Source organism: Pyrgilauda ruficollis, unplaced genomic scaffold, assembly GCF_017590135.1.
Source record: "Pyrgilauda ruficollis isolate IOZ18807 unplaced genomic scaffold, ASM1759013v1 scaffold19, whole genome shotgun sequence".
Classification (NCBI taxonomy): domain Eukaryota; kingdom Metazoa; phylum Chordata; class Aves; order Passeriformes; family Passeridae; genus Pyrgilauda; species Pyrgilauda ruficollis.
The window spans coordinates 6,982,690-7,005,222 of NW_024518095.1; the positions used below are offsets into that span (position 1 = coordinate 6,982,690).

The window sequence follows — 22,533 nt, forward strand, 5'->3', positions numbered from 1 at the left end:
AGGCGATGATTTTAATAATCCTTCAAGCAGGAGATGTGCTAAGTGACCTTTAGAGATTTCTTCCAAGTGATATTTCTGTTTAATGAGGACACTCCTGAAATTTCTTGCACCTGTAAAAGGCAGAGAAATTGAAGCAAAACTAAAACAGAAAGGATGAGTTAAGTGAATTTTATGGCTCTTTTTAAGCCATGTTTTCTCATCTAGCTAGTTAAGCTTACACACCTAACCTTTTGAAACAGACAGGCAAAACTAACCTTTTAGTTTACTGGCCTGACTACAAGTGTAATGATTTTAGAAAGCAGATAAATGAGAAAAATAGCTCCTGATATTTTAGAACCAAAGAAATACATTATCTGTCTCTGATTAGTTAAAAATTTCTAGGCTTTGCCTTTAAAAATGTTTCTTAAGGCAGTGTTCGCAGCTTGGTGTGAAAATGAAAATGGTTCTGAAACAATTACTGTTACTGTTTGATTTATTTCACTTTCACAAAATCAAAGGGACTTTTCACTCTTAGACCTGTGTAAAATAGGACCCATTTACAGTATTTATAGAGCTTTTAAGAGTATTTGTATGTAGCTTTGAAAAGCCTGCTAAATTTTGACAGCCAAGGGTTCTCTGATTTTTTTTTTTTTTTTTTTTTTTTTTTTTTTTTTTTTTTTTTTTTTTTCCCCAAGGATCAGAATACTGTGAAGGGTTTTGTAAATGCTTAAATGCAAAAGTTATGTGGGCCATGTGCACTCCTACAAGCCCTTCTTATCCAACTCTTACATATTCTGCCTTTCAGATGGAATCTTTGCCACTGGTCCTGAATTTAATTTCAGGGTATAGTTTTTTATTTCTCTGGAGTTCATATTTTTACAGTATTTAGTCCATTTAAAATTTAAATTAGTTTTATAATTTCAACATGCCTAATGACAGGTGGCAGAAAGGCAGACTATATAAGAAAGCCTTTTAATGTTTTAAAAGCTGTATAGGACTTTCACTGAACCTGTACCTGCTGATTTAAAAATAACTAGGTATTGAATGCATTTTCTTGTGGTGTTTAACGAAGTAGTGCTAGTCAGTAAGTTGCTTAGGGAATAAGTTTGATCAGTTCCATTTCCTATTGTTTCTTGATTTAGGTAAGTGAAAGACTTGGATCTTGGACTCTTTGTAACAAAATCCCTAACAAGATAGAAGTGTTTGTTTCAACTTCCCTCAGCGAGTCAAAATGATAATAAGTACCATAGGGGGATAAACAATTTTAAGGATTTTAAAGCACTGTTTTTTAAATTTCATTACTCATTTTGTTATAGGTTGTGTATGAGCAAGAAGGAGTTTTTATTCACTCCTCCTGTGGAAAAAATGATGACCAGGACAGCTTAATAGCAGGAATACTGCGTGTCATAGAAAAGGTATTTGCATAATACAGTTACAGAACTTTTGTGTATTTGTTGGCAAAACACATAACAATTTTGGCAAATTTTAATTGCCTTTTTAAAGTGTGGGATTTTGTACATGAACGAACATCACATTGTGTTTGACATTGTCATCATTTATATGTATATGTAAGTTTTAACATAGTCACACCATGACTATATATGGCAATAAATACTTTGCTGTGTAGTGTTGAATTTTTTGTGATTTGTATTGTAGGAAAATGAAGTGGTAGTAGACTGGAGACCACTGGATGAGACTTTGGATACTTCTAATATTCTCTGTGCTGGAAAGGTTTGTTTGTTTGTTTGTTTTCAGTGTTGCTCATTATGTTTCTCTACAGTTTTTATTTTGTGTTAACTAATGCATAAGTGATTTCATAACTAGAAGCAAAGCTTATTTATTATTGGTAGTAATAGCTATATGTAGGAATCTTATTTATAGACTGGAGGCCAGTTCAGGTTATTAGAATACATGTGTAGGTTGACTGTATTTAGTTTTTACTTGGTTCATAAATAAAAGAGTAGGGGACTAACTATGAATAGTAAAGACCAAATGAGTGTAAATATATCACAGTTACCAGTCCCTCTGAATCTACTGTGTTGTAGTTTGGTGATTCACTCTTCATAGTTAGACACGAAAGTGAGAGGTGCTGTTCTAATGCAAAATAAAAATAGAAGTCTGTGGGGGTTCCAAGATGCAGTGATATGTGGTATTTAATCAGTATTAAGAGGATGTGACTAAATAAAAAAGATTAAAGTTTTACACTTAAATGAATAATTTGTTATGTTCATAGAGTCTTCAAGAGAGGCAAAGATATTTTAGTATGTTGGAATTTACTAAGTAAAACCTCATAGTGTTAGTCATAGGTCCAAATTTCCTCTGTTGAACTGTGTCTTTTACAGAAACTGTATGTTTCTGAGGATTTCAATATATTCTCTTTTAATCTATGAAATAAAGATGCTGTTTCTTCCTGTTGAATCTGAGAAACCAGGTCAATTTTCTTGCCTTGTGTTTTTTCATAGTTGCTTTTGTTGTTTCTCTCAGGATTCCAGTTCTGTTGTGGAGTGGACTCAAACTCCAAAAGAAAAATGTTCCCAAGGAGCAGATCGTCCAAGTAGTTATGAAGCAGAATGGGACATGGTCACCACAGTCTCTTTTAAGAAGAAACCTCATTCAAATGGAGGTATTTAAAAAAAATTGTGGAGGGCTTTTATGTGCATGCAGTGTTTTCTTCCGTGATGGTAATTTGTAACTAAAGAATTGTCTTTAAGAATAGCCTTTTTGGAAGGCTGGGATTCATTTGTGGTAAGAGATGAATCTCTGGGTGTGGAAAAAAATTCACAAGTAATAGCTGTCATCTGCCTCATTTTTGTCCTTAAATTGGTAGAGAATTGTATTGAAAAAGAACATTAAATCTAACTTCCTGCTTCATCATTAGATGTAGTAGCAGTTTTGTCTGCGCTGTGCTTGCATTCTTTAAAACAAGTGGAATTCAAACTAGATGTTTTGTTAGAAATGAAAATGGAAAAATAAGTGGGTTACTACTCAAATGCCTTTCCATACTGCAGCAGCAGGGGGAGATGGAATGTACAGTTATGACATACATGGATCTTTAATATGGGGAGTCTTTAATATAAAAAATATCTTTTTTATGTAAGCAAAATAATTCTATAGTTACAACATTTTTGTTATAGTGTCTCAGTAGAGATGTTGAAAAACAAGTTGTGGTGAAAGAACAGTGATTCTCGAGTAATCTTTTTTTCTCTGATTCTCACAAAGTCTTTTTTCTTTAATAATACTTTTTTTCCATTATTATTTCACAGCATGTAACTGGGGATTATTGTGCTTGTTTTACTGTCTTTATAATGGTTTTAAATGTCATGTCTGTGATGTATGCCTACAGGGTTTGGATGCCTACAGATTATGAATGTTTTTGAGTAAAGCACAGTCCTTGGCTTTTATATATATATACACACACATACACACAGAGCATCTCTGTTGCATAAATATGGTTTACCACATCACTAGTTTGTACTGAATTTTCATCTTCAGTCAGCAGAGCATGTCTTCATCCGTAGTGAGTGTCACTGAGGACTACAGACTTGGAATTATGCTCTTTGCCACTTCTTGCCTATTTCCAATTGCTGTAATGTGATGGGAGCAGGCCAGGGGGTGTCCCAAATTCCTTCTGGACATGCTGGCAATTTTGTGTCCTCTGGTGAAGTTTAATCCCTTTAATCCCTTCTCCTTGAATATATGGAGTTTTGCACAGCATGTATGCAAGCTTGCGCACTACAGGAGGAAAGGGTGAGGGGGCGATTTCCAGTTCCTTTGCGCTTACTTCGGTAGCAGCCTTACACGACATGTGGCTGGTAACTGTGAGTAATATATAGGTTATAAGATTGTAGCACATATCATGTTAAGTTTGAGTAAGTAGCACTACCTGGTGGAGGTGCAGGTTGGATTTAGCTTGCTGCTGGAATTTTATAAAGCAGATGTACATTTAACTGCTTGATCACTTCTCTTGTTGGATCATAGAGTATTTTGAGTTGCAGGTGACAGGGATCATCAAAGTCCAACTCTTGGCTCTGCACAGGACAACCCCAAGAATCACCTGAGATTCTTGTACCTGAGAGTGTTGTCATGTACCTGAGAGTGTTGTCCAAATGCTTGTTGAACTCCTGTTAAGCTTAATGCCATGACCACTTTCCTGAGAGCCTGTTCCAGTACCCAGCCATTCTCTGGGTGAAAAACCTTTTCCTATAAACTGTAGGTACAGTTTTAGGGAAGTAGCCTGATGGACTTACTGATTGTTTTACAAGTCTGTAGAAGACAAGGAGGCTCAAAGAGAAATTCAGAAATAGTAGTTACAGTGTGCATTTTATTATTAGAACCAATGCTGGTGTTTACATTTTGAGTTTGTTTTTTAGGAACAGTGATAGATACAATGTATTTATAATTGCTAACACTAAAAGTCAAACTGAAATCATGTGCTAATTTTGTTTTTAAGATGCTACAACTCATGCAAACAGAGAAAGCAAGTGGTCGTTCCTGTTCAGTTTGACAGATCTGAAATCAATCAAACAAAACAAAGAAGGCATGGGATGGTCTTATTTGGTGTTCTGTCTGAAGGATGATGTGAAGCTTCCAGCTCTTCACTTTCATCATGGAGATAGCAAATCATTGATTAAATGTCTTGAAAAGCACGTTGCACTGAATGAGTAAGTATCAGACAACTCTTAGTTATGTAAAATGCAGATTATTGGTTTACTTAAATCACGTAATAAATTTCAGAGCAATACTTCCTGATTGTTATTCCGTTCCTTTTTTTTATTAGTAGAAGTAGTTTTCAAGGCGACTGAAACTGTGGTTTTACACATGCATTTGGAATGTAAGCTGAAGTTTAAAAATTGTTGGATTGATTTGGGAAGTATTTTAGAATCTGAGGTGTTATTAACTCCGAATGCCTCAGTTGCTCCCTCTAGTGGGTGCAGAAGCTTGTTATCAACATGCAGTGTAAAATTTAAATCCTTCTAGAGCTACTTCTATAAAATGGGATAATTTGTGTTACAATTTGAGATTGTTTCCTTGAGTGTGCAAGGTAACTTACAGTACTGTCAGCTAAATCAATTGCTATATAAATGTTTTCCCCCACAGTTCTGTTCCCCTGTAATTTCTTGCCTGGTCAGTGCTTCACTCTTGATTTCTGCTACACAAATCAACTATCTGAGTGTAAATATAGTTAAGACCCTATCATTCTGTTAAATAATTTGGGGTTGTTGTGTAGTTGTACTACCTCCAAGTTTTTTACTAGGATAGCCTTTTTGATCAGCATGCATAAGTGTAGAATAAAATAAAATTTTCTGCTCTCACCATGTAGGCATAAGTATAATTTAAGAAGCCAACAGGTAAATAAGGTTAGATAGAAAATGAAGAAATAAATGTGATATAACATGTATACCTGTAACACTGTAATATTAGTGTAGCATGTAATCTGTTTTCAAAAGTGTTTTGCTATTGTCAGTTGCAACGTAGTAGTCTGATGACAGATTTGAAGGTGGATAGTGAAATGGCTGTAGGAATCCTTACAGAGGGCTCTTCTTACATTGGTAGCATCACTGGGGCCAGAGATGCCTTCAACAAGTAGAGCAGGCTGATGCTGAGTAATACTGAGGAAAATTTTGCTGGAGAACAAGTTAGTGGGATGTGAGTGGTTGTATATTTATTGAACTGATTTGTGAAAGGCTTTGACAGTTTCAAGACCTGGTGTTGGGGTTTGTGATAATTAGAAGTTTTCAGCTGCTTGGAGAAGGTAGCATGGTCAGTGTGTCCAGTTGGTGGAATGGTACTGGCTGTAGCATTGTATGTGAGATTTGTAAGGGGAAAAGTCAGGAAGACCAAAAGAGAGGCTAATAGGGGGACAGGATGAACTTCTGTACAACTGTAGATTAGAAAATCCTGAGTAACAACTTCATTTTAAATCCTGAGGGGATTTTTTCTCTAGGTTCCCTTCCCTAAATATCCTCATTTAGTGTCGTAATTTCACAACCTCTGAAGGCATAGGGAAACATTGTTGTCCTGCCATCCCCCTCCCTCCCTTCCTTTTTCCCCGAGGAAACTGTTCCTTTTTGAGCATACTGCTGTGTTTAGTTATTTGTGGATACAGTGGTAGGTTTTGAGAGCAACTGATATAGCAAACACTGGAAAAAGACCTGTGTTATATGGTGAGTCACAGGAAGCTTTATATCAGATCTGTGTATACTGTTACCTGTGGACTGCAGCAACATATTTGAAATTTTCTAACTGATTTCTAGGATAAGACAGCAAAACTTGAGGTGATGTTCAAGCTTGCAGGATGTGCTGTGCTGCTTGGTATTGCCACCTTGAACAGTTGTAAGCATTAACTAATGCAAGAGCAGATACTTCAGGAACTTTAAAGCAAAAAGGAATTCACCAAATTCTCCTCTGTTGTTTAGTCATGAATTATGATCATTATTTTTGTCTAAGGAAAGAGAAAAGAACAAGTAGGCCATCCGAGTTATGGAAATGACAGAGTCAATCTGTTTTTTTCCGTTGTTTCCTAATGGTTATTCATTCTTTAGTACATAATGTGTCTCAGCTCACAACCTCATTTAGGAAAAGATGTTTACTCAGCTGTCTGGATGCTACAAGCAGATATTTGTCAGTGTAATTACTTGTTATCCCAACTTATATTTTATAAAACATGGGATATTGATATTAAGGCAGAAATTTTAGCTTATCTATATATTTATTTTATATTTTCTTACGTATATTCTTACGTCCCTATTACCTCAAAAGATTTTGTTCCTCTCTAACACCATTCCTTGTAAATATCACATCATTGCTGAAATCAGCATGAAGCAGCTAAACTCATACAACATAGTTGTGATTTGTTGTCCTAAGGATTAGGTGCCTCCTAGTTTGACTGCACCAGTCTAGTATTGAGAAAATACCATGTGCACAGATGACACTTTCTAAGTCACTGGACTATGAGGAAGTTTCAGAAAGTGTATAGCTCACAAATTATTCAACATTACCTAAGTAGGTGTTGATACCCACCTGAGTGTCCATAAAGTGTGTTTAATTAAAAGGGAGGTATGGTACAAAGTTTTAATTCTTTTAGTTAAGGAAAACATAATACATGAGCCAGCCTTTGCCCCTGTGCTGCTCTTTAGAAAAAGCCAATTGAGCTTCATTAACTGTTGGTGCCTCAGAACTATGACTGTGATGTCTGGCTGTCTCAAAAGAAGATCTCTTGTTGCATTTCATATCCGTCAGTGTTTACAGTGTCCTGTCCTGTTGGAATGGGAAAGAGATAAGGCTTATTAAAGTTCTTATCTTTGACTTTAATAACATGGTAGATGATGCAGGTGCTAATAAAAAAGAAAGCAATTTTTCTTTCAAAGACTAGAAATACTAGATTTAAACTTTGAGAGAGAGAGCAATAGAGAGGTATTTTATAAATGTAAGTCTGTGCAATGGATTAGGGTCAGATGGCAAAGTGCTTGGCTTTCTCCTGCCTGGATACAAACTCTGAGGCTTGAATGTCAGCCTGGTTTCTGAGCTGTTCTTTCTTCTGTCACCTACTGGGCAGTAAATTGGTGATTCAGCAGCTGCTTAAGGAAGTAATGGGGTGCCTGTGCTGAAGAAGGGGGCAGAATGGGATGTTGCAGGGGGAGTAGGTGTGAGAGCAAAAGAGCAGATTCATTACTAGGAGCAGCATGGTTTCAGTGCATTTGTTGTCACTGTTTTCATCTGCCTATGGAGCCCTGTTGAGTAGCAAATGTATTGAGCAGGAGTGTACAAATACAATGAGTTAGGCCAAGGTTTGTGTTCATTAAGCTTTTGGAATCTACACAGAAATACATTTGCAGGGCTGCACTGAGATGGTTCTGTTTTGCAGTACAGTGGCTCTGGTGTCTTTTAAGCTCCTATCAGTGTGAATCTTAGAATTATTCTGACAGGATCTGTTGTAGTACTATTGGTTAGAAGTTTGTTGATGTGCTTTCATACATTGAAAAACAGTTTGTATTCCTTAATGTAATGTTTTACAGGGTGCCATAATGTAAGATTTACTAACTGGTAAAAAGAATTCCTTAACTGTATGGGTGACATAGGCTCTTTTCACTTCCCCTATTATGTTAAGGGAGTTTGAGCATATATTGTGTTGAGACTGATTGTGTCTCACTACATTTCCTATGTCACAATTTTTTGTCCATTGTCAAAACTAGAAAAATGTACTTGAAGAAAATTTTGTCACCTACATGTAAATGGAGTTATCTTCCAGAGAAATGTCTCAGAAAATTTTCTAAAGCTTCATTTTTCAGGGAATGAAATAGTACAATTCAGAATTAATATGAAAATAACATAATCTTTTGAAAAATGAAGGTTCTGTTTTGTGTAGCTTTAGCTGGTTAACTTGTGCCAAGGACTGATCTTGCATCACATGAATGATTTTGCATCAGTTCTTTTATTTTTTGCACAAAGCCTGAAATGTGACTTCAGAAAACCAGTAAATGTTCTGAAAACTTCACAGATAAAAACCAGTCACACCCAGGCACCCTTTTAAAATTTTATTGCAGATCTCCACATGATGAACGGGTTCTTCTTGTGAAGACTCAGAAGTCACTGTCTCAGTCTTTTGAAAATCTCTTTGATGAACCATCATATGGCTTATTACAAGTATGTATTTCCTTCAAATTTTTTATTCTGAAGACATGTATTGAAAAAATGCATCCTACAATGTCACAGGAGCATTCTCTGAGTAATGATTTAATGCCATTGTATAAGCATTAACTATATCCTAAACCAAATGCTTACTATAGAAAGTACACTTAATTGTAAGTTGTTTTCTATGATGTGATAACTTCTTAACTTTTTTGTGGTTTTATTTCAAACCTATTCAAGTTCATGTTCTCTGCGATTCATACATTGTCTTAGGGGGGAAAGGAAATATTTTAGGAGTTACCACAACATATTAATTATAATTTTCTAAGTTTTCCTTGACTAAGTATTCTTTTCATTGATATTTTCTGAGGCTTTTGAAGGGATAATGGAAATGCAGCAGCAAAGAGGACAGTATTGGCTAAAAATATGGGGGGTTTTAATACTACAGTGGCTTATCATTTAGTGGGGCTTATGGGCTTGTGAAAGTCAGCAGCAGAACTTGAGTGACTTAAATGGGGCCAGAGGTTTGATCAGCTGATGTGTTTAATTAAAGAAGTTCTTAATGAATTAATTATGTTAGTTTCTGGATTTAATTGTCAAATCAAAATTTGTGTGAAATTCCTAGCAGAGTACATGATTGTTCAGACTCTTTTCTCTGTGAGGGTAGAGAAACTGGGTGTAAGGTTTCTGTTTTGTGCCATGATTTACTGATAGCAAGCAGCGGATCTGATCCACTTCTATGTGTAGGTCAGGCTTACTGAGAACACTGGAAGATTGGATAATCTTCCAAATCAATTCTGATGGGATGGGGCCTTTGGCCATGGCTATATTATCCTCGTACTTAAGATGTGTTTTATCCTCGTACTTAAGCAGTATTATCCTCGTACTTAAGATGTGTTTTTTAATCACGTGATGACTGTTCTGTGTTATTACCAATATATGAAACTTGAATAATTTTGAGATCTACAGTACCTTTCCTGATGTTTTCCTTGGAGTACAAGAATTACAGGTGTGTATATGTATATAAAACAAATGTATTATAAACACAAATGCTTGTGTTTTGCTTGTTTTCCATGTTATAACAGAAATGGAAGAAAGATCCATACGTAGTAACAATGGGAAAATTTTCCAAAGTCACAAACTATATTGTTGGTAGTTTACGTTCAAGTGATCAATCAAATCAGAGGCGACCACCATCAGAAATGGCAGACTTTCTCAATGATACCATTCCAGGGCTGAAGATAAATCAGCAGGAAGAGCCAGGATTTGAAGTCATTACACGAGTAAGTCTATAAATTAATGATACAGATGTGCTGATTGTTTTTATGCACTCCTTTAAAAGAATGGTAGGACTTGAAGCATGATGAGTTATACTGTTTATGCAATTGTGGCATATTACCATTTATTTTCAGGAGTTAAGGCCATCATCAGTTACTTTTCAATATGTCATTTTTATGCATGCAAATGCGAGTTTTCTTTGAAAGGAAGTTTGTAATTAATGAAATGGTGACTATAGTTATGTTAGAGGCACTACCTTAAAAGGTGTCCAATTTTATATTCAGTGTTTCCTCTGAGGTCAATTAGAGCTCTGTTAAGTAAAATTGGAGAATGCAGGCTAATAACCAACTTTCTCGGCTACTTGCTGCTAACATTCCAGTTTCTTTCGAGATTAAAAAAATACTTAATTGGATGATTAATGTCTAGGGTGTATAAATTACAGATATATGCATGATTTGAAACAAAGCTAGAATGAACTTAACTGGATCATGAGTCACTGTGGACACCTGTTGGAGTCTTTTACAGATATGTGGAAAAGGTTTATTTTTAAATGCTTGTGATTATTATTTGAGCAGTTTATATGTTTTTAAAACATTAAACTGTTTTATATGGGGGATTTTTTGAGTTCAAGCAAGTGTTAATATCTCAGCAGTAGCTGCACGAACAACATAATTCTAAGACGTTGCTGCCTAGCACTTAGTTAATTTGTGAATGAGAAAAAGTATAACAAATTCTATATATAGAAAATAACATTGACCTATTTGTCTTAATCTGACAAATGCCTTGGACTTCTAAAGAGTTGAAATACAAATTGCTTTGGGGGTTGCCATCATAAAACTGTTTTTAGAAAGTAAGAATTTACTTTCTGCTGAATTCTCCTGTACATAGAATTTGGGAACTGAGAGACTAAGCACAAACTGAAACTTTTGATGGCTGTTATAAATTCTGAAAGCACATACATCCTTGGGTTTTTTAAGAGGCTGTGTACAAAACTGATCTTTCCAGTCACATTGTGCAGTTTGTGTAGGGATAGCATCTCCAAACCCAAGCTGGTTTTCAGTTCTCTTTTAAGATGCACTCGTGTATCAGGAATGTGTTTTTGAAGTGAAGCTCCCAATTGTCCTTGTTTGCTGTGTTGCATTAGTTCATGGGAACCTAGCTCAGAAGTGTTTGTAGAATTAGAAGGTTATTTAAAACACACATACATCCTCCAAAATCTGAAGTATTACCATGTATAGCCAGGTCCTCAGCAGCAAGTGTCTTAGGCTAAAGATCTACGCTGCTTGTGTTGGCCCACTCTACTTGCTCATGTGGGTGCAACCTTAGATCCTTAGAGTTGCTGAGGTATGTGCATGTGGAAATGTAATTGCACTGACTATAAGAAACTGGCAAGCTTAGTACCACTTGTGCAGTTGTTTGCAACTACTGAAGCACTTCATTTGGATTCATATAATGCCTTGGTGTGTGTTTCAGATCGACCTAGGGAAACAGCCTGAAGTTAGTAGAAGAGAGCCTGTGTCAGCTGAAGAATGGGCTAAGAATATGGACTCTGAAGGAAGAATTGTAGATGTTGACTACATAAAACGATTGATATTCAAAGGGGTAACTAGTTTTTCTAAATTCAGCAAGATCTATGGCTTGATTCTGGCTTTTATTTTCCTTCCCAAACTGTGGATATGCTGCTTTCATTAACTTGTAATGTTTCAGGCAGAACTTTGAGCATGACCCAGACTGTCATTATTGAGAGACTTCATAAAGCATGGTTTCATGCCAGTCAAATACCTCAGCAGTCTTGCAGCTATAGAAAAGTGCTCTACAAGGAGAGAGATCTTGTGGCTGGCTAAAGGAAGTGAGTTTGAAATATAGAAACTTAAGTGATAAAACAAATGAAAGTGGCTTTCAGGAAAAGACCAGTATTTCAGTGCTATGATATTTGGTTTATTCTTTTCTCTTACAAGTTTTTTTCCTATCCTTCTCCAGCAGAAGCTTCTGGTTTTGCCCAGCTGTTTGCTGGGATTTGACACTGTTTAGCAGAAGAGTGCTAAATGCTTCTGCTGGTATTTTTAATTGAACTGAGGGGTTTTGCAATATGAATGTGAATTTAGTCTCAGTGATGGAAATTTTGAAAACTAATGGTATCCTGTAGCTTTTCTACCTAATGTTATTTCAGTATTTCTGTATCTTGGTGGGAATACAGCTGCCTTAATGCATTTTGTGCCTGCTGATGCATGTTTGCAAGCAGAAGTAGAGAATGATAGCACTGTTCCTTAATATTTGTGTGCTTCATGTGCCCAATTAAGGACTTTCCACAATCATGAGAATTACTACAAATCTGTTCTTCTGTAGCCCACTTTCTTGTCAATCTCTGCCCATTACCAGAGGACTGAGTGCTCTATTTTATTTATGACTCAAGATCCCCAATATGCACTCTCATAGAAAAAGTTCCTTATTCTTATGACTGTACTGCAGGAGTTGCAAGAAACTCTCTTGATGAGAGCAGGGTATGATTCAGCTCTGTACATTTTCGTAATCTAAAAATGTTGAGCATTACTTGGGAAGATTTCTGATAAGCCGGCTTCTTGAATGGACATTAGTATTTTTGACTGAAAGATTTATTGAAGGTTGGCTATGTCTTGTGAGATGAAAATATTTGTTTAAAAAAACAAATAAATGGAAGACTAGTCCTCAGGGTCACTTTATGGCGAGACCAGAAGTTTGGCAACCAGAAGCAGCATTATATTTTTGTACATTTTTAAAGGTACCTTTTATAAAGTCTTTGATGCCTGTAAGTTCTTTATTTTTAGCAGTGAAGCAAAAATATAGGAAGAAAATTATTTTCTAAAATTTCTTTTTTTACCTAAGTGTGGATCCAGTGCTTCTACAGTATTCTGTTTAATCATTCTCTTTTCGTCCTGTTTCCTCCCAGTGTCAGACCTAGTTAGCACGGGAGACTTGGCTACAATGTAAAAAGAAACCAACTTGAAGTTGCTACTTTGGGAAGTGTTGTATCAACCTAGGAATGTTTCCTCACAGTATGGTAATACTTTTGTTGATGCATCATACCCATTTTTCCCCAGGGTCTCTGCCATACTTTAAGAAAAGAGGCATGGAAATTTCTTTTGGGATATTTTCCTTGGAATAGCACTAAAGAAGAGAGAGCAAATCTGCAAAAGAGGAAAACGTGAGTACAGTGACTTTTTTCTTACAAAATAAATTTAAAAGGTGCATCTTTTTTAAGACACAGTGATGTAGAAAGCCCTTTGAAAGACAGCTGCTAAAACTGTTGAATGCAAAAACCTGTGACATTTTCTTAAAAATTGTTTTAGTAAAAACTTTATATAAACAGTGTGTTGTTATTCCATTTATCTCAAAGAATACATGGAATGCTTGAATTAAAAAAAGGAAATGTGGATGTTTGGTTTCAAAATTGTCATTCTTTTTCAGGGATGAATATTTCAGGATGAAGCTGCAGTGGAAATCTGTCAGTGAGGAGCAGGAAAAGCGAAATTCAAGATTAAGAGATTACCGGAGTCTTATAGGTAAATTCACGTTTAGACACATACCTAAATGCACACACACTTTTAAAAGGTAATGTAAAATTGAAGAGCCTGCATGAAGAGGCACTAAAAATGAAATGTTGCTCTTTTCAGAGGTGTCTAAACTTGGTTATGTACTTAATATTAAAACTGCCAAGCCAAGTAACTCAGAGCTTTACATATTAGTGTTACATACTGACTGGATTTTTAAACTTGCTTTGCTCAATAACAAAAGACTCTTCATTTTGTGTTATGTCATAATGTGTTTCTGTTGAAAATGTTATTAAAATAATGGCATACAATAAGACTGTAAAAATGTGTCTGTTCATATTTTGTAATTTCTTATAGGGATTTGTGTATGTGCGTTCTGACTTCTGGGGTTTTACACCTACTTCTAAAAATTTCATCAAATTATGCTGAGTATTAGCAGTTTGTATTCTCATTTCTCTTTGATAGTGAGATTTGGGCACCAGTGTTCTGGATTACTGAATATTTTTTCAGGAGTCAGGCCAGGATTTCATTGTTATTCTGAGAGAAAGACTAAACTTATTTCAGGCAGTTATTCAACAGGCAGGCTGAAAGGGTCAATGTAGTCTTGTCTACGTAGACTAATAAACTACATTTTTAGAGAGTGATAACAGAAAAAAATATGTTCTGAGTTTAAAAAGAGCCCGGTGTTTGTTTCTGTTGAGACAATTATTTTAATTTTTAAGCATTTGAAATGTATGTGGCAGTTTTAGAGTTATGTAGTAAAATAGATTCAAATCTACAAAATACGCCTTTTATCAAACGGCATTCAAAATTTTGCAAAATTTCAAAATATATTGGTCTTGAATTTCATCTTATTAGGGAGTATGCTTAATGTGTGCTTGGTGTGTTTCAGACATCAAAACTACTTGATGAAAGAGGCAATTTCATCTGCTATGAGTTACAGGAGCTTGTTACACAGTATTTATAAAATGCTTTTATGAACTGGCATAGTGTCTTTGAGCTGATAACGTGGGAACTTTCCAACTATGGATTATGCTGTGTTGCATCAGTATTCATAAATGGCATTGTAGAGTTAGCTCACATAAAATTATTTTTAATCCTCTTAAGTGTAAAACATTTTTGCTGAATTGTAATCAGGATTTTTTCCATAAAATGCATTATCGAAGAAAAGGCAGAAAGCTTTAAAATATGTTTGTAAGCAAATACTTTCATTAGAGATAGGAAGGATTTTATTTATTTTAAAACATTCTTTGTTTTGAAATGACATTCAGTTACACAGTTGTCTTAAACACTTCAAAGCTTTCCAACAGTGTTTGTGGAGGAAATCATCAGCTTAGATATTCTGAATTAATTTGATACTGGCTTTGTAAGATTGGTTTTGAAAGTGTTTTTAAATCTGGACTGTTTTCTTAGAAAAAGATGTTAACAGAACAGATCGAACAAATAAGTTCTATGAAGGAGAAGATAATCCGGGACTGATTTTACTTCATGATATTTTGATGACCTATTGCATGTATGACTTTGACTTAGGTAAGTTGTGTCCCTCTGAATGTAAATGCCTTCTTGGCTTCTGATTTGCAGCTTTGCTTATGCAAAGTCCTGTTAATAGAATTGAAATTGTATTGATTGCAATGCTTTTTGTAAATGTTTTTAAAAAAATGTAATAGTTTTTTTTGTAGTGTTCAGTAATGTAGATAACTTTGTTCAGTTTTTCTTCCTCTCTTCAGTTTGATGTCTGTTTTAGGCATCTGAACTCATTAATTGTGGTGGGATTGGTAATTAAGTGGTAGTTTGTGTTTACCACAGACCTACTGTTGTGGGGTTCTTTTGATGTTTTTGGGGTTTTTGTGTGGTTTTGGTTAAGTTTTTGTGGTTTAGGTTTTGTTGTGTTAACTTTCTTAAAAGAAATGAAGCAGTCTTGCTTTTCAGAGTTTTAAATGGGTTTGGGTCTTTGGAGGTTGAGTGTTATATATGTTTTTAAGACTGATAATATCAATAAAAATTATAAGCCAGCTGCTACTGCTGTAATTAAAGCTCAGCATGCTGAACCAGCTGTTTGTAAACATGGTGTTCTTTTGAATATTTTAAAAGCTGGTTCTTGAGAAGTGCACTTAGCAATCTGTCAAAAATTACATTTTAGTGCATGCATCTGCTGCAGAGGGAAGAGCATATAACATCTTACTTTAATCACACTGTTAATGTGATGGCTAAGTCTTGGTTTCTTGTTAATTGTCTTGGGAGGGGGAAAAAGACACTTGCAGTTGGTTCCCCCTTCACCCCTGGCATGACATTTGGCTGGTGTATACTTTGGAGTTTTTTTGGGTATTCTGTATAAAGTTTTGGGATTCTAAAAGCCCACTTCATGCCAGATTTTGAAAACAAAAAGTAAGATTAAATCTTTAACTGCTAGTAAACATGCTGTAGAGCTGTAGTTCTTGTCAGGTTTCGTTCTCTCTGAAAGAGAGTATTGATCTTTGGCTTGAAAAAAGAGAAAACTAAAATGGATTGTTTAAACATGTAGCTCTGTTTCATCTCTTTCCACATTTCAACATCCATTAATGCACTGTGACATTATAGGTGAAAGTAAAGCAGATTCACCACCCACTCTGTTAAAAACATTGTTGACATGGCTTAAATGTGCACACTGGATAAGTCTTCTGTTTTATAAACAAGCAGGAATAATGGAAATACAGTAAATTTGACACAGTAACTGTCCAAGGATTCTACACATTGGTGCTGTGCTGCTCTTAAACTTTTGACAGCAGTTTTAGAGGGGTCTGAATAATGCCACAAACTGCTCCCTAGGGAAGGGGACAGAATAGCTGTTAATAGAATATTTTTCTGAATTAATTCCTTAAGTCTGCATTAATGAAATTGGTTTTATTATTAAATGGACTTTTAAACTGTCTTGGACAGAATTTTCTCTGCGTTTGTTTTTAGTTAGCTGTAGTATTTAATATGTGGGGAACAACTTTTTTCTTTTGACCTTTTAATTATTTACCTGTTCGCTGTTATTTATTCTATTTTTCTTCTTACAGCTGCTCCATATTTTCAGTTACTGACTAATCCTCTTTTCAGTTACAGAGTTACAATTACATCATTAAGAAATAGTCAGCCAACTGAGAAATATTATGTTGAACCAATCATTGATGATAGATACACACATTAATTGTGTTGTCCTATTTAGAGAGGTCAGCAACAGTTGGGCAATAGTTAAGCTGACACTAGCATCAGTGGTAATTGGAAGAGTTGGGAAGGAGGGAAAAAAAGTACCTGTAGAAATCATTATGCTCTACTTAAATTGACTGTTAATTACAAAAAAGAAAGCTGGAAGAAGCATTTAAAAACTTTGAAAAAAGTTTTTAAAATTTGAAAATTTGAAAAAAAATTTATACAACTAAAATTGTATAGCTGTTTGTAAAAATTATATGCTTTAGTGGGCATTTCCTTCTCCAGTTAAATGAAAGCTTTTCTTGAAAGTGTGTGAGTACTTCTTGGGTAGTATGAACTTTATTCACCAGTTCTAGGCACAAAATATAAAAGCACATCCTTGAATCAGATCTAGAGATATGTTGCTTTTGTGCTTCTTGCAAGCAATACTTTACTGTTAATTCCCTTTCTCACTTTGATAGGTTAAATTCTTTGTTGTTGTCTTCTTGGTTACACAGATGGTCTTAGGCTTGGGTGTATTTAAAGTACTTTCCAAGCAGAACAGTCCCATCTTCCTTAAATAAGGGAATCTTTAAAGCACGTTCAGTGACAGAAAAAAAAGAAGCGTAAAATGCCAAGTTTTCTTCTGGAAAAGAAGTGTTTTTTCTGGAATTGCAACTCAGCATCTCTTTAAGTGAATTTGAGAAGAAAATCTTCATTAAGGGGGTGGGTGAGGGAGTACAAAGATACTCAACATTTTTAAATGTCTATAAGAAAGTAATGAAGTACAAATAGAAAATTATATACAAGTTTGTAATTTTGATGGTACAAGGTAGAGACTTAATCTTAAAAATATCATATATATATATACATATATATATATATATATATATACTCCTGAATTCTAAATAGGAACATTTACTAAAAATATGTTGTGTACAAACTCAGTTTGTACATATTTTAACAGCTGTTGGAACAATGTGTTTGCTTTATGTTCTCTTTAGATTGGCAGAAATGGCTTGTAAATCTTATCAGATCTGTGGGATGTTGGTGCCTATTAATACAAATTTGTCTTTACTGGTAGCTGAATCTGAGAATTATAGTATCTGTATATGCTGGCATTTGTTTCACTCAGTCATTCATCACACTTGAAAAATTACTGTTGAACTACTGAGTTTAAATTTCTTTTTGCTTTTTCCCCCTCTGGTTTTTCTCCATCAAGGTTATGTGCAGGGGATGAGCGACTTGCTGTCACCTGTCTTGTATGTTATGGAGAATGAAGTCGATGCCTTTTGGTGCTTTGTATCATACATGGATCAAATGGTAAAATAAGGCTTTTTTACCTCACGTAAACAGATAAGCTACAGATAGTATTTGGGGTTAATTTTACTTTATAAATTTCACTGGGTTTTTTGAATCCTTTTAAAGCACTCATTTTCTGTTTGGAATCAATACGCTTTTGTTGATTGAGGTTGTGGTGAGTTTGCAATAGTACTGCTGTATGATACAGACATATTTGGCTCCTTAAAATTCCAAAGTAACCATCACAGACAAATTTGTATTTATCAGGAGTCCTCAAGCAGGATTTTATTCAGGATAATGGTTTAATTATATACCTACCTTTTGGGTTTTGTTAAATGCAGTTTAGACTTCCCACAAACTGAAGCTCTTATGACTTGTGCATGTGGCAAAAGAGTGTGTGACTGATAAGACAGTAAAAGAGAATTTTTTGAGTGCAGTCATGCTGCTGGGAAGTACAGAGCTTAATCAGATTTAAACTATCATTTATTACGTACAAAAATGTTAGCAAAGAAATACAGTCCAGTGCTTTAGTTACACTTTTCAATAAAAGGCAGACATTTCATTAGATAGAAGTACAGTTAAATATATATTAACTAAAGGGTGAGAACCACTATTGCAATAACGAAGCTTCTATTAAAGTGGCTGCAAATCTCAAAATTGAGTTAATAAAAGTGACACAGTGCTTATGTTTTATTCCGTACAGCATCAGAATTTTGAAGAACAGATGCAGGGTATGAAGACACAACTTATTCAGCTAAGTCATTTGCTTCGTTTACTAGACAGTGGATTTTGCAGTTATTTAGGTAGGTGTATTATTTATGCACAGTAACTGAAACAGCTTCCTGTATTCTGTTCCTCACAAGTCTAAATATAATTCCAATATTATATGAGTATAGGACTTGTAACTTTATAATGCCTAAAATGTTTAAATAATTGCTCCATGCTTATTGCAAAGACAGGGTCATCCTGTTACCAGTTTTAAAAATATGCCATACTCTTGCAAATATCTTGATTCTAAAAAGGTCCTGCTGTCTTAAAAATTAGTGGTGTAAGCATGTACCTGTAAAGTGTGTATTTTTTTTTACCTGTTGTCTGAACCAAATTTGATGCTTCTGAAATGTCACACTCTTATTCCTAGAATCTCAAGATTCAGGCTACCTTTATTTTTGCTTCCGGTGGCTTCTTATCAGATTTAAAAGGGAATTTAGTTTTCAAGATATTCTTCGACTCTGGGAGGTAAGGAAATATTTCGTCACACAAACTCCAGCAGTTTTTGGACTTTAGAACAAAATGCATGGATCATTTTGCAAAGTGTTTAATACTCTGATAAATTAAGAAGAAAAGGATTTAGTAAAATAACCTGAGGACAAGTGAGCATTTCTTATGTCTTTTTTAGCCTAAAGAACTAACTTGTGAAATTAATGGAAAAACTGCTTACTAGAGCTGGTTTGGATAAATTGGCTGTCCAAAATGATTTGGACAGGAGCCTTCAACTGAGACTCTTAAGTGAAAGTAGTAAGTGGCAAGTACCAGTTAACTGTTAATGGAAAACAGCTCATGATAAAAGAAAGAGCATTTGTTTGGTTAATTCCTTGGTATTGGTGATTCTTTATAGAATAAGTTGAATGAAGCACTGTCAGGGTCATTTGTGTTAGCCAAAACCATGAGGAGGATGATGTCAGAAGGTTGTTTATCTTGATGATAAGGCCTTGTGATGCCACATAACATTATGTAAAACATCAAAATGTTGAAGTTCTGATCATTCTGGGTTAATGAGTTTTTTTTAAATTTAGGTGATCTTGGAATCAGATGAAATAATTAAGATTAACTAATATTCTTGTCCTTAATTTTTCGTTCTGGGAAAATTGAGAAGTGTGTCAGCAGTACAGGTTTATTGTCGAAACTGCATTTAACAGGGGCACAATATTCATTTGAAAACTCAGAAGAACAGAATAAATGTTCAGGTGAAAGGAGGGAGTATTTTGTAGGACATAACATCATATGTGTTGAGGAACAGAAGGGTAATGAAAAGAACAGGGTTGAGATGCATAAAGTTTGTACTATAATGAAAAATAATGTTGTTTCTGGTCTGATGAAAAATAATGTTGATACTTTTATTCACTTTTTCCACTAATGAAAAAGGAGTCACATAAAGAGGAGGACCAGTATTTAAAACTGTCTAAAGTAAATATTTTTTAGCTTTTTTATCATCAGTTGGTGGAATTTACTATCATAGAGTATTGCGGTGGTATTTCAACTAGAGGAAAAAAAAAAGTTTATGGATAACATTCATAAATAAGGAAACCAATATGTACAAAACCAGAAGAATTCTCTTATTTGAAGGTATAAATGATAATGATTTGGGAGGGGAGATGCACTCAGCTCTTCCCCCCAGTATTGCTTTTTCAGTATTTTTTAGAGACTAATTTTTCTTTTTAAGTAGATGGCAACAGTATTTTTATTTATAGTTTATAGTCCCAGGCTAACATGTTTTTATCACCTCTGCTTTAAGGCATATATATGTGTACATACAGGAAAGAAACACTAAATTTCTCTCTCAAGTATTTTTTTTCCTCTCTTAGGAAAATGATGGAAACATTTTGATATATAATAGTCATGTAGGTTTCTTACAGCACATCATAATGTGTGTTTACTACAAGTATTCAATTTCTTTGCTAGGAGATATGGAATGGGAAAGGGAATATCTTGTTTTCCTTTTTAAAACAAAGTAGTTAAGGCATTATGTTAACATTTTTATGTGAAGGTTAGAGTCACCTTGATCAGTCCAGCTTACAATAGGTTGCTTTTTTCCAGTGCATAGCCATGCAGCTCCGCTGGTATCAGTGAAGTAAGTGGGATTTACGCAGGCAAGCTATAGACACAGGAGGCCTTTTCCCTTTATAGAGAAATTAATTACTTTTTTTTGGGTATTTGGCTGAGCAAACCTCATGTCCAGTTTTGTAATAGCGCGTGAATTGAGGGTATCCATTTGAAGGCGATATTACGCTATGACATGCTCTTGCAGAGCGTAGAATGGGATGAAGGAGAGGTACCATCTGAGATTCCAGCCCCAGCTTCCAGGACTTCTGGGGCTTTTTCTGTGTAATCTGCTTATTTCAGCGTTCTTGTGGATCTCTGTTTCTGTCCTCTGACTCGTATGAACCACTACATAGGCATCTGACACTTTTTCCTTGTTCCCACTGGCTTCATGACTTCCAGTGTTTTATCAGAAAAAAAAAAAAGGAATGAAAAAGATTCTTCACTAGTCTGGTTTCTCCCATCTCCATTCACCTTGGAAATGGGAGGTACTGGTTCTTATAATCTGGAGTAGAGTCTAACTCCCAGCCTTTGCATTTCCTGGGCAAGATCCATAATCAGATTGTGGTAGAAAATGTAAGTGGTTGTTTCATTGCTCTTGCATGTGATAGAGAGGTGACATTCCACCTTTTGTGGATAAGCTGAGACACATTATTGGAGTGCAGTTATTTGCGATGTTACATGCAATGCCTTTTGTGTGTGGGTTAAACTGCTCTGGCTGCAGATAGGTTAACTTAGAGCACATTTTAGCAGTGCCTCCCAAACACAGCCCAGATGTACTGACCCACTGCTTAGCTGTCCCAAAACTGAGAGTAGTTCAGTCCCTCCTTGATGCTGGAGAGACAGGCAATATCACCTGATAATTCCAGCCAGTTCTTAATCTTGTTTGAACAATGACTGGTTTAGAAGAAAAATTCTGTAACAAAATAACAACTAACTCACTAGCTCCAGTGTTATTCTAGTACCACTTGGTAACATAAAGCCAGAATGAGCTGGGAATAAATTACTTCACGTACACTGGTTACAATATTCATGGCTGCTGTGGTAGTGCTAGAACAAATGAGTCTTTACTTGTGTAGCTATATCAGAAAGAAAAAGAAAAAAACACTTATTGCTCATTATTTTTATATTTTTACCTTCATATTTATAACTTAAATGCTGCTTTTTCTCCCATCCTTTCAACATGTGATGCTGCTGTTATGCATTTACATACGTAACTTTAAGTGCATGTTCTGCTCCAGACTTCGAAAAGTTTATAAAAAATGGTAGCAAAATGTATGGGTTTTTTTGGCAGCAACTTAATGTTGAACCAAATCGTTGCACAACTGTCAATATGTCCTTCTGACGAAGTAGGAATAGAAGAACACAATAGTGTGCAGACACAGACTGTTTGGTAGATTATAGGCATTTTCATTCAATTGTTATTTTTTATCAGCCTATCTGCATTCCAGTCTTTCTCCTGGAGTGAGAGTATGCTTTAACAGAATATTGGTTGTCTGATAAAGATGCAAAATTTAATTTCTGAACTTGATCTTAATTGAAACATTGAAGTTTAATTGCAGTCTATTTTGGGTGAATTTTCTTTGGATATCTTTGGGATTGATGCAATTCTGTTTACAGATTACATGTACTAGTAATGAAAGTTCAAGTATAAGCTCTTGCTCAGCTGTAAGGCTTTATTCCACCAATAATGATGAAAAAAGATTTTTGCTAGTGAAGTAACAATTTTTCAGCAGTCTGATTTCTTACCTGCTTTTTTTGAGAGTAAATCCAGTGTCTTAAATCCCTTTCTCTGTCAGGGCATTTGTGCAAGCAGACTTTTGCTTCTTTCTGGTTTTGTTGGCAAAATTGT

At 35.1% G+C, this 22,533-nt stretch overlaps 1 protein-coding gene across 3 annotated transcripts in view; it reads left to right on the forward strand.

Annotated features, from left to right (window-relative positions):
- The window catches only part of TBC1D15 (TBC1 domain family member 15), a 34,803-nt gene that overhangs the window by 9,752 nt on the left and 2,518 nt on the right, over positions 1–22,533 (forward strand). For 2 of the 3 annotated variants that reach the window (XM_041465466.1, XM_041465465.1), the window contains exons 2-14: positions 1,296–1,394; positions 1,636–1,710; positions 2,464–2,602; positions 4,430–4,640; positions 8,523–8,622; positions 9,693–9,890; positions 11,359–11,487; positions 12,963–13,066; positions 13,330–13,424; positions 14,826–14,942; positions 17,785–17,885; positions 18,568–18,667; positions 19,003–19,100. In XM_041465466.1, coding sequence (XP_041321400.1) covers positions 1,296–1,394; positions 1,636–1,710; positions 2,464–2,602; positions 4,430–4,640; positions 8,523–8,622; positions 9,693–9,890; positions 11,359–11,487; positions 12,963–13,066; positions 13,330–13,424; positions 14,826–14,942; positions 17,785–17,885; positions 18,568–18,667; positions 19,003–19,100 — 1,566 coding nt within the window. The remainder of the gene's footprint in view (positions 1–1,295; positions 1,395–1,635; positions 1,711–2,463; positions 2,603–4,429; positions 4,641–8,522; positions 8,623–9,692; positions 9,891–11,358; positions 11,488–12,962; positions 13,067–13,329; positions 13,425–14,825; positions 14,943–17,784; positions 17,886–18,567; positions 18,668–19,002; positions 19,101–22,533) is intronic. The other variant, XM_041465467.1, reaches the window with a different exon arrangement.